The sequence below is a fragment of the Pleurodeles waltl genome, chromosome 8, assembly GCF_031143425.1.
Source record: "Pleurodeles waltl isolate 20211129_DDA chromosome 8, aPleWal1.hap1.20221129, whole genome shotgun sequence".
NCBI classification, from domain to species: domain Eukaryota; kingdom Metazoa; phylum Chordata; class Amphibia; order Caudata; family Salamandridae; genus Pleurodeles; species Pleurodeles waltl.
This window is the reverse complement of record NC_090447.1, coordinates 469499499-469516046: the sequence shown is the minus strand read 5'-3', so window position 1 is coordinate 469516046 and position 16548 is coordinate 469499499. Positions and strand designations below refer to the sequence as shown.

The following is a 16548-nucleotide window of genomic DNA, read 5'->3' as shown; positions in this document are numbered from 1 at the left end:
ATTGATGCTTTTGGCCCGATGCATCAATTTGTAACTGTGAGCAGTGAGGAGCACTACTTGTGCTACCACTGCGTAAAAAAAAAAGTGATGAAGAAGTTGCGCAAAGGCCTTGTTAATGAAGCCCGGATTGTTTTAACTTTGACCACTGTGTTTCTTCATGGTTTTTTATGGTGACTGTAGGAGCGGCAGTGGGTAAAGTTGGCGGTTAGCAATTTAGGTGGGAGCCAGTGGATGGACTGGGACTTAGACATAAATGAGCTGCACAGAAGAAGAGGTGGAAGAGTGAGTCTTTAATTCTCTTTGGTTGAACCACACTCATATCTCCAGCTCAACAAGAGGACAACTATGCTTTTGCTCACATTTATGCTCTGACATAAGTGTATGCATTCAGGTGTGCAGTGAACCATCTAAGGGGGGCCATGAATACACACATGACATAAATTATGGCATAACGTTCTTGCAAAAAAAACAACAAATGGGAGAATTGGTCCAAGTAGCAAAAAAAACTTTTATGCCATCACTTATATGACATTGTTCTCAAAATACTCTGGAGGACAAGGTGGAATGACTCTGAAGTTAATGGTCATAGTCACATAAGTTCTTTTATTCCAGCCTTCTGCTGACCCAGCGCAAGAACAAGGTTCATGGCTCTACACCGGGTTGGCGTATTATTTTCCACTGAATGTTATTTATATTTTTATGAATATGTAGCTCTATAAGGAGAAATGGATTCACTTTGATCAGAAAATACCACTTTGATCTGTGATTGAAGGATTCATTGTATTGCCTAATAAAGGTGAATAGAATGCAGGTTATTCTCTCATACACTCCTACTGCTCATTGGCCTTTCTAGATTTAATTAGACTGAGGTGGATATTTGACCGAGATCTAAAAATGTTGCAATCTCTTTCTGGTGAACTGACTTGTGGTAATTATATGATTTGCTGCTATGTTTCAAGGCTTCTTATGTTGAGTAGTAGGTTTTGGAGGCTTGGGTCAGGTATTCTTTACTTGCCCATACTAAGAGTAAGGGTTCTCCTCACTCTTTGGGCCTCTTCCGGTTCATGTACCTTACTCTTTGACATACCACCTAGTCCAATAGTTTGTTGCAGTTGATCATGGTTATACTGTTGTGCTTATCAACTGTGCTTATTGAGTGGGAATGACCTGATTATCAGCCTCTGCTGGATGACTGCAAGGCCAGCACTGACCTGCTTGTAGACAATTAGTGGATCTAATTTGGCCTTTTATGTTGTGGTAAGAGCATCCATTATGACTTTAGAAGATGGCAGTCACATTGGTTAGTATATGATATGTCTACTGAGCTGGTTGACTATTGATGGTATGTAAGTTGTTTCATAAGGACAGAGATTTGGGTTATTAGCTTTGTCAAGCTATTTATAACATTATTAGATTTGGGGAAGTATCAAAACAGCTCTTTCAGTTTGATATCACAATCTCGCTTGGTTATGATTGTGGACAATCATGTATGTATATTCCCGTGGGAGTAATGTTCTTCAAGGTGTTCTACTGTGGATTATTTTTTCAGCATGTTACTCAAATTCCTTACTTTCTTCCTCATCAGTTACGGAGGGCTCTTCATACTTATTTAAGCAGCCTTCTGGTAGAGAATGCACCAGTTGAATCAATAGGCCCCTTGGCAACAAACATACTTAAGAATAGAGTGCCCGTTTACCCTTTCAGCCTGAGTGTTTTGGTTTGTTCTGCTCTGGGAAGGAGCACAAACATTGGAGACTGAAGCATGAGTAGGACTGTGATTTTGTATGTCAAATTTGTATGACCAATGGCTTGGAATGGCAGTTGCAATTGTTTTCATTGCTCCTTTGATCAATCCCTTTACTGTATGTTTTGACTGTAACATTACTGGGCTCGCATGTTTTTTCTTGATGGCACTTGGGGTAGGACTGCACTGTGTTCTACTGAATCATGTTGAAAGATAGCAGGGTGATTATCAAATTGTCCTGTGAAACGCCTTCCCTTCCATTGACTTTCTTTGGCATGTGTGGGGCTTTGAGTCATGTGCAGAAAAGGGAGCTGTCAAAGTCAAAGATCACATGTTTGCAGGTATAAGACAATCATGCACAATGGATCTTGCCTTTGCTTCTATTTAACCACTTCACTGCCCTTGATGATTGAGTCATCGTCAGTGAACTTCTTCTGCAGCCTCTGGTTTGCAGGGTCTGGCCACTGTAGTGGTCAGCAAGCTGAAAGAGTATGAGTTCATCAAAATAACCCCTTTTCACCTGTTTTTGAAATGGCCCTTTCTGCAGGGTGATGCCTTCCTTCTCCCCTTTTTGCTGAATTTGTTTTTGTTGGCTTCAGACCTCTGTGCACTTTACGGAACTTTGCTAGTGGGGTGAAAGATTGGGGTTATGTAGGCGCTCAGGATCATAAATAGCATAAACTCAGGTCAAGTAGGCATGAAAGCAAGGAAAACAAGGGTGCCTGCACAAGGGAACACCCCCATCCCTTATAGGTTTGAACAACCCAACAAACAATGTTACATAGTATGGCACACCTAACAGGAACTTATTATGAATAATCAGTAGAAAATTAAACAAAGTCAAGTATCAACTTTTAATACATATTTGAAAAGTCCATTCTAATTCAGTGCTTTAAATAGTTGCTCCTCATAAGTATGCACATGTCTCCATAATGGTACAACTCAAGCCAACACGTGTTTCGTCTTGGGAAAACTAGTGCTAGGGGTAGATCTGCCTGAATTAGCACTGGAATTCATTGTAGGGTGCTGGTGGAAATATTTCTTAATTTTAAGTTTGCGCACGAATTTGAATAAGTCAATCTTGGACCTACAAGGGTCCCCAAATGATCTGGGGCAAAAATTGAGTCCTCTAGCCAGAAGACTCTTTGCCCCTGTAGTAAGTTCACATTCAGAATAGTTAATCACATTGATGGAAGTCGACCCACCATCATCTAAGTTTTTTTGTTGTCCCGAGATCTGTGCACTTTACCACTGCTGTCCATTGCTAAGGTGCTTGTGATCTCTGCTTAAAAATGGTAACATTTGCTTTTATACAATGGGCATATTTATTTTACTGGTAAGGTCCTACTAAAGTGCACAACATGTGCCTGGGGCATGTAAACTAAATGTTACTACTCGGTCGGCAGCAATGATTGTGCCATCCACTTAAGTAACCCTTTAAACATGTCTTAGGCCTGGCATTGCAGAGCCCGTGGGTGCAGTTTAAACTGCTGTTTCGACCTCAATATTCCTTTATTATACATATAAGTCTCCCCTAGGGTAGGCCCTGTACAGCCCAGGGGCAGGGTGCAATATATTAAAAAAAAGTAGGACCTGTGCTTTTATGTTTTACATATCCAGGTAGTGAAAAACTCTCACATTCATTTTTCACTTCCTCAGGGCCCACCTCCTCTATAGAATGACTTGGGAGTTGCCTTATTACATTTTATAGGTGTAATTTCCAAAGTAGAAAAGATAAACCCTTCAGGTTTGAGATCTCTGGAATACCTCATTTAAAATCCTAGTTTAGGGTGAAGTCAGATTTTAAATTACAGTTGTGAAAATGCCATTTAGTTGAAAGCTGGCATTTCCTTGCCTTAGCCATTTGGAGACGGGTCTCATGTCTGGTTGTAGCTGTCAGTTGGGCTTTGTGAATTCCCCCTAGACAGCCACACTCCTTCTAGGCAGCGACACACCATGGGAGCTTAGGTGTGACTTAATGGGCCATCATTATCAGGATGAGAGGGAGGAGTTTGATCCAGCCTTACTTACGTCTGAATAGTCAGTGTAATGTCTCTGCACAAAGGGCTGAATAGCCCCTGAAGTTAGTCTGGTACCAGAGCAGGTAAGGCAAGGTATCTGTGAACTTCAAAGGCATGCCTCTAAAGGTTTGTCCTGACTTCAAACGCATGCCTCTATCAGTTTTTTCCCCACTTCAAAGGCACAAATGTGTAATAAAGAAGGCCCTCAAACACCACCACTTCAGTACACTTCTGAACCTGTGGATCCTCTGCCAAGAAGAAGGCCTCTGTACTGCTGAAGGACTGCGACTCTGCCAGACTACACTGTGCTGGACTCCTGCTTTGCTGACTGCTGCCTCTTGCCTAGGAATGAGGACTGGAATGGCAATTCTTCAATCCAGAATCCAGAGTGATTTAAGGGCTAGTTGGCTGGGCTTCTAATCTGAAGTCTGAGGGACATAAAAGACTTCCAACCACCCTGCTTCTACACATTAACTCTGCTATCTGTGAGTCAACCCTGCAAGTGGTGCCACTTCAGTACTGGATCCTTGATAGTTGGCCTAAGATGCTTGTCAGCAGAACCAATGCATCCTCTCTGCTCAGCGGCACACATCGAAGCAGAACTGCTGCATCTGCTCGGCTGAGTGGCACATCCTCAAGCAGAACCGATGTATCGCCTCGGCGTGTGGATTAGATCTAGTGCAAACACTTCTTGGGTTCAATGAGTGACTTTGGAACTTCTGCTATGTAACACTTCCCCAGAACAGGTCTTTGCATCGCCAAAGCAGTGCATTGCAGAGTCAGAGCTCATTGGAACCGACTGCACTGCCTCAACTGTGCAGCACATCCCTGACACAGGTTTTGACACTGCAAGCCCCGTTGATTTGATTCTCGATGCTGACACATCAGGACCACGCACCACAGTCTCATCGCATCTCAGAATCGATGCGTCATGTCAGCTGTGCCATCCATCTTTGACTCAGATCGACGCGATGCTCCGCAACCAGGATTTAAGGTACTTTGTTCAGCAGACCTAACTGGTTGCCATTGTGGTTGACCTGAACTTGTGACTTTGTCGTGGTCCAGTGCGATCAGATGTCCCCAGCTGGTGCTTTATGTTTCTGAGCCATACTGTACAGTTTGTTTTCTAAGTATTCACAACTCAAGCTCAACTGATTGTTTTTTGTTTTTTTGTTGTTTTGTTCTATTATAAAATTAAGTTATGTGTTCTAATCTGTGGTGGGATCCTTTTTGTGTGGTATTTTCACTGTTTTACGGTTTTAAGTGTTATGAAAATACTTTACACACTGCCTTCAACTGTCCTCTGGCCAAGTCCCCCATCTTACAATTAAGGCATTTACACAGGAGAATAGCATTTTGGACCCTCTCCAACTCTGGAGCTTTGCCTTTTACCTAACTATTCTTTCCTGTAATAAGCCTGGATATGTCTTCTCATATTAATAGACGGGAACAACGTGATCAGAAACTGCAACAAGTCTTTAATCTAACTGGAGAGGGTATCCCTCACCTTTCCACTCCGAACTCATTATCTGCTAAAAGCACGTTCTTGGCTCTGGAAAAATCCTTAAAAAAGGAAACATCTAAATGGTGGGAAATAACCTCATTGAAAAAATATTTGGAAAATGATCGAATTCCACAGGGACTTCGTATCCTGATCTTCCCACCCATGGACACCACATCTCTAGAACAATTACAGAGATGGGAAACTAATCTTAAAACAGCATCAATTAATATGATTAAACAACTAATAGAAATCTCGGAGGAAGAATATGACAAATATCGTAAGGAAGTTGACAACTTGACCCAACGCATAGAAGAGGCAAACTGGGGAGAAATCACCACAAAAAATTATGCTATCCTCGATAGTATTATAGATAGATATGAGGAAGATATAATACAAAGGAAGAGCAGGAAGTTTCGAAGAGACCTATTTGATTATCAACATGGGAGAGTGTACACGTTTAGTAAGAAATATGACAATATAAAGTAATCTAACCTCTCGTTGGACCCCAAAATCAGTCATGATACTCCTTCCTCATCTGAAGTCGAGTCAATAGACGATTCTTCAATTTGCACTCTGTGCAGACCACAAGTGAATTTTTTAGAGGAGGCAAGACGCCATCGCCTGGGAACTTTAAAGGATTCAAGAGGGAAACCACCAGATATTACTCAAGTAACCCCAAGTACCTCAGGCATACAAACCAGAGCTCGGAGCAAAACAACTCTACCTTGACAATAGAAAACCTGACAGTGAATTTATCTACGTATGAGTTAGCCACAATTGATCAATCTATTCTAAATCGGGGATTGTCCTTTTGCCCAACTCATTCCTGGGACATTACTCAAACCAAAATTGACATGTTTAAATTCATTCGACACCTCAAACTCAAATCCTTCTTTGCATCTTTACCCACAACCTCTAGTTTATCATCCCCTATAAATCCCTCTCACGACATTACAGTTCAAGATCTATCTGATATCTCTCTCCTCTGTAACCTTTCTAATATCACTGAACCAGATGTTACACCATCTTTCATTGCTCAAGAACTTGATTTTAATATCAGTCAATATGTTTCTTCTGATCTCCGCACCAAATCCACCTTTTCTCCTGTTCTTCCGGCGGGAAATTCAATTGACCTTTTCTCAAAAGCAGTATTATGTGATCTTGAGCGTGAGTATAAACGATATTGTGCTCGATGAAGATACTTACCAACTAATATTCATAGTAAACAGGTAACAGCACTTGAACGTTTAAGAACCAATAACAATATTATCATAAAAGAGGCAGATAAAGGAGGCAACATTGTCATTCTCAACACTGAAGACTACCTCACTGAAGCCTATCGCCAACTCCAAGATACAACATGCTATAAAAACCTTTCACATAACCCAACAATAGAAATACAACAAAAATTGCTTGATTTGTTGGAACATTGGCACTCTCATCACATGCTGTCTAGCTCTGAAAAAACCTCTCTTTTTCTTCAATTTCCAACCATCCCGACCTTGTACCTTCTTCCCAAAATTCATGAAACAGGACATCCACCAAAGGGTAGACCCATAATTTCAGGAGTAAACTCCATATGTTCCAAGTTGGGTTCCCTCATTGACAGGGAGCTTCAACCATTTATGATAAATTTATCGTCATATGTCAGAGACACCAAAGATATTCTGCAAAAACTACAAGACATAGAGTGGCAACCAGACTTTCTTCTTGTAACTATTGATGTAGTTAGCCTTTATACGTCGATTAAACATAAGGATGGTCTTGCGGCAGTAAATAAGTGCTTATCCACTAGATCAGTGCAATATTTGACACGGAACACGATGATTCTGGATTTCCTTAAATTTTGTCTTGAGAATAACTATTTTCTTTTTGATGGCAATTTTTACCTTCAGCTACAAGGAACTGCGATGGGGGCAAAATTTGCTCCACCCTACGCATGTATTTTGATGGGAGCTGTGGAAAACTTTTGGCTTTGGTCAGATCGCTCTGAACAGTTTACCAAACACATTATATTTTGGGGGCGATATATTGATATCTTGCTTATATGGCAAGGTTCAAAAGTCTTTCTCCAACAATTTTTTCAGTCTCTTAAACCAAACCCTTGGGACATAGATATCACCTATCAAATTTCTAACTCTTCAATTGAATATCTTTCTCTTTTGATCTTTGTTGAAGATAATAAACTTCAGACAATTTTTTTCCGCTAAATGACATCAGCCAATTCTATTCTCCATGCTACTAGTTGCCATTCATCTAGCACTATTAGAAACATACCAAAAGGAGAATTTAGACGAGATAGACTTAACTGTACTAATACCTCAGACTATGATAACACGTCTTCCGAAATGACCAAGAGACTTATATCAAGGGGGTACAATAAGGCCTCTTTAGACACCATCAGAGATGAAGTGAGAAATATGGACCGGAATTTACTGTTGAACACACCTAAAAAAACTACTCAGAACAAATCGGTTCGTTTTATCACCACTTTTCATAATGGTCACAATTATATTTGCAAATCACTTAGAAAATTCTGGTTCTTACTTTCGAATAACTCTTCGATTAATCAATATATTACTAATCACCCCCAAATTGGCTTCAGGAGGGCACCTAACCTTCGGAATAAACTTTGTCCTTCTTTTTTTCAACATAGACCTTCTACTACTTTCTTACCCTCAAAACCAAAAGGATTCTTCACCTGTAGCAAATGCTCTGTATGCAAATTGGGCCTTTCTAAATCTACATTGGTTAATATCAATAACCACACACATCGGATTTCTGACTTTATTAACTGTGCCAGTACCTATGTCATCTATGCCATTTGGTGTCCTTGTAATTTAACCTATATAGGCAGTACGATCCGTCCTTTAAAAATCAGAATTCAGGAACACTTTCGGAACATACAAAAATTGGACACTCAAGCACCACTGGTAGAACATTTTAATAACTGTCATTCACAACAATGTACTTTTACTTTCAGTGGTCTACAACGTATCTCACCCTCTTTGCGAGGTGGAAACAGGTCTCTGCGACTACGTCAAGAAGAAAGTCGTCTTATTATCAAATATGATACAGTTAACAAGGGTCTCAACAAAGATTATGAATGGCACTTCTGGCTACTGTAGAAATAAGGACTTCCACATTATATATACATACTGCTGTATTTCATGTTTTCTGTAATTATGTGTACACGAAACAGGTCGTGCTTCAATTTCACTGTCAGAAAGTTCTATACAGATTATTGCTTGCCTTTTACCTTTATTACTTTTGTCTTCACTCTTTTTCTCTTTATTTTAGTATTTTATTTTAGTATTTGATTAATAAGCGCATATTTAGACTTACTGGTCACCTATTTTGCAACCGAAGTTCGATTTTGATTCATCTTTTTGTTCAACCTTTTTTCTTTTCAACTCTGTCCTTTATTTTTTACTTTTTATTTATTTAGATGTTGTGCCCATTACTTTATATGCCTCAGCGTATACAATTGTGTTCACAAAGGATGAATTTGTATTGTTCTTGCATTGGTTTTCACGATCATTAACACTGTATAAAATGGCGGCCGCGATTTTCTTTCCTTCCTTACGAGTTAGAGACAACAGCAGTCCGTCGTCTGTTTCCATTAGAAACCGTACGACGCTAGGAACTCTCTACCTGATAAAAGCCTGCTTATTGCAAGCGCGCCGCTTAATGCGTCCGTTCCTTGTTGTAATGGCTCCTCGCCCTGATAGTTGGCGTTTTTGAGATCAATGTAACTCGAAGGTAAGACGTAGGAATGCTCCGTGTTATATATAGACACTCTGCTCATTTGACATAATGTATTCTTTAAGATTTACTAATACAATCAATTAACAAGACGGTCTCCCCGAGTAATGGGACTAGTCATACTTCGAAGACATGTTTTATTATTATTTTTATTATCATTTGAGGGTTTCTGGTATAACGATACTATAACATGTTTTGCACTATTCCTTTTCTCTAAATTAGAATATGCTTCAATATTTTTTTAATTTAGCTAATAACAGATAGTGTTTTACATTACAGATGTATACGTATTCTTACGTTTAGCTTAAATTAATTGTTCCTTACTTGTTTATTTAATTGACTTTATTGTATTTCTCTCTATTACCTTTTTTAGCACGGGTGCATACTTTTACTTTTTCTTGGGATATCTAACAGCTTTGTCTAGACCTGAGCATTAGATGCCTTACCACTACTTTCTTGTACACTTTTCTGTAATTTATGTTCTAGCGTAAAACCAAAGATTGCGCTTTCTTCACCGCTGACATTATTGCACAATATCGGTGCCATCTTTTGCACAGTAACTTTGTTCTTTTGCACACAATTTGATGGCTCTTGAAGGCTTTTTTATATTTTTCTTCTTCTTCTTTTTCTTCCATACATTATTCTTTTTAAGACTATCAACAAGCGTTGATTTCTCTTTCTTTTCCAGCCTTGAGAAAGCCCTGGCTTATAATGCCAGAGGGAGCGAAACACGTGTTGGCTGTTTCTTTCTTTCTTCTTGCGTCATTATATTGGATGCTGCTTTTGCATAAGGAAATTAAGTGACTCTATTGGAATGTTTGGAAGCAAAATGTTGGAATCAGCATTGTAATAAACTTCGCATTTGATAGTTTCAAGAACTTTTGAATGGGACTTTACCTCTTTTTGACATAGCATTTTCTTCTTTAGAGGACGTTTGGGTCCTTGTCCTCTGGCCAAGTCCCCCATCTTACAATTAAGGCATTTACACTGGAGAATAGCATTTTGGACCCTCCCCAACTCCGGAGCTTTGCCACACACTGCCTTCAACCTAAGACTGACTACTCTCTGCCAAGTTACTAGAGGGTGAGCATAGATTAATTTATAGTTTGCTTGTGCCTTAACCTGACAAAAATTGCGGTTGCTGCTGACTAGGGCTCTCATCCCAGTCAACGAAAGAAAAACAAATTCTCACAGCCTTTCATCAAAGTACTTCACAGAACCTTTTGCTTCCTTCTTACATTAGAGTGGGTGGGTAGTATGTTTAAAGTGAACCCTGCTTATCATCTGCATATTTGAGGTGATGGTGGTATAGTCTTCAAAGGACGTTGCACAACAGTATTTGTCTTGGGTAGCTTGTATTTTTCTTGCCTGGATTATGGTCTTGGCCGAAGAAGAAACTTTTAAAAACTGAATCAATGTGGGGGCAAGGCTGGAGGGTTTCTGGACAATAGCTGATGATGTATCATTTATCACCAAGGTGAAGCTTGCACTTCCAGTCAGTGTACAGCATAAAAGATGTGACATTAGAACAAGTTGCCAAGCATATTCTCTTCCTCTTTTCTTGTCAGCCTGAAATGACTAAAATTCAAGGGTAATTGGCATTGCTTTGATATGGGTATCAGACAGGTTGGTTTAAAAAAATGGTGGGACCTCACTAAAGTCACATTTACCTTTTGGTTTCCCTTTATACTATATGCTTGGTTTTATGTTTTTTACTTGATCCCCTGTACTTCTCCATACTTTTATTGTGTTGTTCCTTTATGTCATCCAACATTTACTTGAGTCCCCTACTCACATCATTGACATGATCTTTAATATGTCTCCTTTACATTGTTGTGCCCTTACTTCCTCACCTATCCTTAACCATGGGCATCATTTAGGGGTCGCAAGGGGTCGCAGCAGCAAACCCTGGTTTGCTCACTGAGACTACTGGTGCTGCCATTGCAATCCCTGGCCACAGAGGCAACACAATCAGGGCCAAATCTATTAGAATTTGGCTCAAGGCAGTGCAGCAAGTCATCTTTCTATGCTGCCCTGCTTCAAAAGGAAAGGGCAGAAATGTACCATATCTAGGAGATACAGTGCATTCCTGACCCTTACCATGGCATTGACACCATTATGAATGCCTATTGCCAATGCAGGCACCATGGTGCAAGGGCATCTGCATTGTCAGCAGGATAGTTTGGTGCAGAAAGGGGTCCCTTCCTGGACAGAAACAATTTCAAGAGGCGTTTTCCTCTTTCTATGTGTACTGCAGAAAAAGTAAAAAACAAGGATTAATGAAGATATTTGTTCTTGTTGCACCTCCCGTGGGGAGATGTAAGGTTTTTGTGCATCCCCAGGTTTACAGTCTCTTGTAAATCTGGGGCTGTATCAAAATCCGTGGGTGTTGTATAGGAAAACCCACTGCAACACCAATGGGACGCCTCCCTGGAGCAGAATAAGGCAACACAGCGATTTGTACTGACTTGACTTACTCCATATCTATGAGGCCATTCAAAGCCAGGCAAAGTGCTTTATGTGGCTTCATAGATATGGTTGAGAGCTTTGCACTGCTGCTGCATCAGTAAAAGTGACACCATGGTGGTGGAAACCTCTCATACATATGCCCCTGATTGCGAAGAACACATTAACTGCTTTGCTCATCTTGTTTTTAGCAAATTTTTAATTCCTCTAATTGTGAATGATTGTATATTAATCACTATTAATGTGATAAAAACAAATATCCGGTAAGCAAAACATTTTCTAAGTATATGTTATGTGCGTGCTTGCGCATCAGAGAGTGTTCAGCTAGAGAGGGAGTTTCATGTGCAAGCTTGTATGTATGTGAGCGTGTGTGTGAGTGAAAATGGCCGTCAGTGACAGGAGCGGCAGTAAATGAGATTAAATGTCGGTGAGTAGGGGTGAGGCAGGGAGCATGAGAATGATGGAGTGAGGGTAAGATTGATGCGTCATATTTCATTGGCATGGACATGACAAGTGTCATTTCAGAAGCCATGGCTTTTCAGCTGATTTAATTGAAACCTTTGCTTTAAAATGCACCATTCCACTCATTATTTAAAAAACGTTTCTTGTGGGGAAACCCCTTACCCCCGACCCCATTCAAAAGATCTCTGGTTTATTTGCTTTGCATAGTACCAGTTAGGGTGAGTATTTTATTGGATACCTTCCACCACTTTTAAAGCTTATGTCGGCACTATAATATATGTGGATCCAAACGTTTCATTTGTGTTGTATGTTTATATAACTGAAACATTAAAAATGTAACTTCAGTGATGTCAATTATTGTGATATCAATCAGGTTAAGGTGTAGTCACATCATTTCCTTGGAAGATTCAGGGTCAAAGGTCGTATGACGTCACTTTCTTTTATGCCAATAAGGTCAGAGGATGTGTGATGTCACTTTCGTTACCCTGGTGTTTTGGTAAATCTGCTTTCATGTCCTTAACCATCAGTTTTCTAATTTACAAACCGTTTCCCTAATTTTAATTTTAATTTAATACTCTAAATGTAATGTGTAATCTCCCTTGTACGTATCTATCCATGAATCTAGCGAGATTAAATATATTTTTTCATGTAAATAAAATAATAAGTTACCTTAATTGAGCACTACCAATGACTCAACCATTGTATCAAATTGATTTCTATTATTTAAATTACACTATATGTCTAAACACCTCATAACCCTAAAACTATTACTTTTATTAAACAGAATGTGCTTAGTTCAAACGATTTGTAACTTTACTGTAACGTTAAACCTAATTCGATAAACCTAATACTTAATTTAAGGGAAATAAATATTTATTAAATGTATTCATACACTAACTATAAATTACATTCAAATAAAATAACTATAAGCATTATTCCAATCCATACGGTAATTTTAAACCTGAAAATCATTTAATAGCTGCATTTGTAACTTTTTTTTATTATTAGTAACAACCCTAACTCTAAATGTTGTTGAATTAAATCATGTAAACTATCATTACATTGATAAGTAGAAGCACGTTTATTCCAACCTCCATCGGGAATTTTTTGTTTCCTTATGTTTTATCATGGCATTTACCTGATGTCGCTTCACTCTTTCATTTGGATGCGCAGATATTTTCATTGGTCATTGATGGTGGGCATAAGCGCTGGAAGCAAGCATGCTGGGGGTGCTGCAGCACCCACAAAATAACTGCTGGGGTTCAAAAAGTGAATGATGAGTTAAGGTGCCTTTATTTATTTCTTTTTTTGTCACATTTGCTGTGTGTTCAAAGGCAGAGGTCAGTTGTTAGGCAGTTTTCTGACAAATTGCTGCTTATTCTTCGACATGGAAATCTGTCTTTTCGTTAAGTATGTGACAATCTTGCTGCGGCAAAGGGTGAGAAAGGAAAGGCTGTAGTATGTCGTTTTTTCCAACACACAGCAAAATGTAAATACTTGTACGTGAACGGTGCAAGTATTTTAAATGTATCGGTAGTTGGGAAAGAATAAATTATTTTGTAATTCTAAACTATCATGGAAATAACGATTTTACAGGATCAACACAAATCAAGCTATTTACAAGGTGATCTACCAATGATAAGTGTTTGCTAAAAACGGATTTCTACGCATTATCTTTTTGCGCTATATAGTTTTATCAGTAAAACAGCACATTTGTGCGAATTAGCAGCCATTTCAATAAAACGTGCTGTTGGTAAATGACAGTGCGCTATCACACCATGCTTTAGTGCTATATTTGTGAAAGTGTGCTCCAAAGCAAACCACGAGCTACATGCCGCACCAGTATTAGCCTCCTGCTGAATGGGCTTAGCTTATTTGCTACTCCGGTTCTTTGTATGATGCTTGATGTGACATTGATGGCAACATCCCCAATCTGAAAATTGTTCCAGAACCACTGGTTGTGTATCTTGGACAAGGTAGCAGTGTAGGGCAGTGTCATTTGATCTGCAGCCACTTCAGTTTCATCACTTTTCAATAATAAGTTAAAGAGAGTGATGGGCTGGAGAGTAACAGTCTCTGCCTCCACTGCTGAAAACCTGTAAAATAGAGAATACAAAAGGTTGCAAGATTCCTGTACAGGTAGAGACTGGGACCTGGAATGTATTGCAGATACCTCACCAATACTGCTTAATAGGTGCCATCAGCAGCATACTCTCCTCTGTTGTAGGTCCCAGAAAGTTCTCCTTTCCATGAGTAAATGGTCGCCTTCCAAGCACGTAGAGACATAGGTGTGTCTCCATTGTACAGTTACCTGTGACCCCAGGGTCTGGGCAGCTGAGCCCCAGCATGACAGCTACCAACCTGCTGATAAACCAAGGAGCATGTTGGGATAGAACACTGATGCAGGGCTCCTAAGCAGGAGTGAGTCCAGGATGGATGCAGTGGCAGTTGCATGAGTGAGAGCAAGACTGGTCTCAATAGGTATGAGGCAGCTGAGTAGTAGGTAGGCACTGCCACACCTGTGACAAAGGCCAATGTGTTCTGTAGTGTCTCCCAGGCACAGCAGGAACATGACAGAGAGAGGCTTAGAGAATGGGTTATGATGCAGTCCCAAATGGAGAAGACCAAAGGCCGCCACTGAAGCTAGTTGAGAGTGGGTACATGGGACAGTATCACAGGAATAGAGGCAAAGCCTCTGACCCTGTAAAAATGCGTCCTTGTGCATAGATTATGAGGGTAGTCAGGTTCTGGTGAACTTTGTTGGCATTCTTTTAAGTTGAGGAGGTATTCAGGTTAGAGACACAAAGGAATGCGTCCCCCTTTTTTCAGTTTCTCAGGTGACAGGGGTGAATTTGATGGAAAACAACTACAATGACTCCAAGCAAATGATTTCTAGCAATTGGTTTCTTACATACAGATACAAGCTAAGATTGTAGAATTTAAATACTACTTGTCTATTCTTTGTCACAGTACAACATTAAATATAATAGTAATGTACTTATATATATTATATTTTATATTCCTCTTATAGGAAAGTCGAAGACACTTTTTTGCACAGCTGTCACCATCCACTCAAACACAACTGATGCAATATCGCTCTACTGGTTAATGACAAATCCCAGTGAAACAAATTTCATCGAAATTGACGGAGTACAAGAAATTTTAACATGGAAGTAAGTTTCTAAATTGAAAATTTCACATCATGATATATGACACATGGTTAAGTCTAGCTATTGGCACAGGACCGCAAGTATGCAATCAAATGAAAATGATGGCTATGTCAAAAGCATAGTCTTTTTTTTATAGACGAGCATTGTGTAGTGATCCCTCCACCACTGAAGAACTGTGATACCGTGTTGGGTAAGTTTTCACTCTTGTTTATAATTTATGAAGAGCTGCCAGAATGGCAACCTTATACAGCCATAAACTGTTCCTCCAACTGAACTGGAATACTTTGCAAGCATTCCAAGTCTTACGTGAGGAGATTCTATAAAATTACACCACACCATTGCCAAAAATGTAGCATGTGGCAAGAATACTGCATTTACTCTCTCTTCTCCTTTGGAAAAACAAGAAAACTAAACACAACATAAAATATAAACTACTACAAAGCATCAAAACAATTAAAATAAATAATAAAGAACAGCATTATCAAATACAAAGTACCAAAATCAATATGGAAATTACTGAAAAACAGAACACAGCTGTGATTTTCAAAAAGCTAGTTGGAGTACTTCAACAGGAACCTGAAACCATCCAAACAAACTGACCATGAACCCCAGGCTAATACGTGAACCTATAAGGAACATGTCTAAATTGACTGATCTGGTGAACCTCAGGAATGATATTTCTCAAATGACCACCCTTGCTTACAACCTTCTCATTCCTTGTATTCACTGTGTTTTCCTCACCAGACGCACCAGACGCCTCCAAGCTGTTCACAGTGATATCCTGCCTAGACCTAGCTTTGACCATTCTTACAACATTCTACCGATCAGTACCATTTACTCTAACTGCATTACCACACCCTTTGTCCATCACAAATGGTCCACCAAATTTCTCACCACCCTTCCTTAGCCACCTTTTTTATATACACCCTGTCACCAACATAAAGTGTCATATCACTCCCACAATGACTGTTGTTTATTTTTCTGTCTCTTCTTAGCTCCGGCCACATTCCCTTATACCTTTACATCATAATCTTTTAATTACATACTGAACTTTACCCACCTACTCATTCTACTAGGGCATACTTTGCTAGTGGGTTTCCTAGCTCTCAGAAATTTGGAAGGGAACTTGTGAAGAACATTGTGGGTTGGTCTAGTAAAACCACAACATGGACTAGACCACATTCATTACAACACACTTGTTGGTGGTAGCCCACTGAACACAATGCAGTAGCACTTGATTCATGCGCTCCACCTGACCATTTCTTTGGGAATGGTATAGAGACATTTTCAAATGTTGAAACATCACCAGAATAAGGAACCTGTCAACTTCCTCATTGAGAAATTAACACCATTATTGGAAATAAGAAATTGAGGTTATCCTTCATGTAAGAAAATGTGTGTTGAGTAACTCAATTA

General features: G+C 39.5%; 1 protein-coding gene across 1 annotated transcript in view; it reads left to right on the top strand.

Annotated features, from left to right (window-relative positions):
• LOC138250053 (interleukin-18 receptor 1-like) overlaps positions 1 to 16548 on the top strand; it is a 462391-nt gene that overhangs the window by 68299 nt on the left and 377544 nt on the right. Inside the window, exon 3 of the mRNA XM_069204433.1 lies at positions 14994 to 15135. Within this exon, the coding sequence (XP_069060534.1) occupies positions 14994 to 15135 (142 nt within the window). The remainder of the gene's footprint in view (positions 1 to 14993; positions 15136 to 16548) is intronic.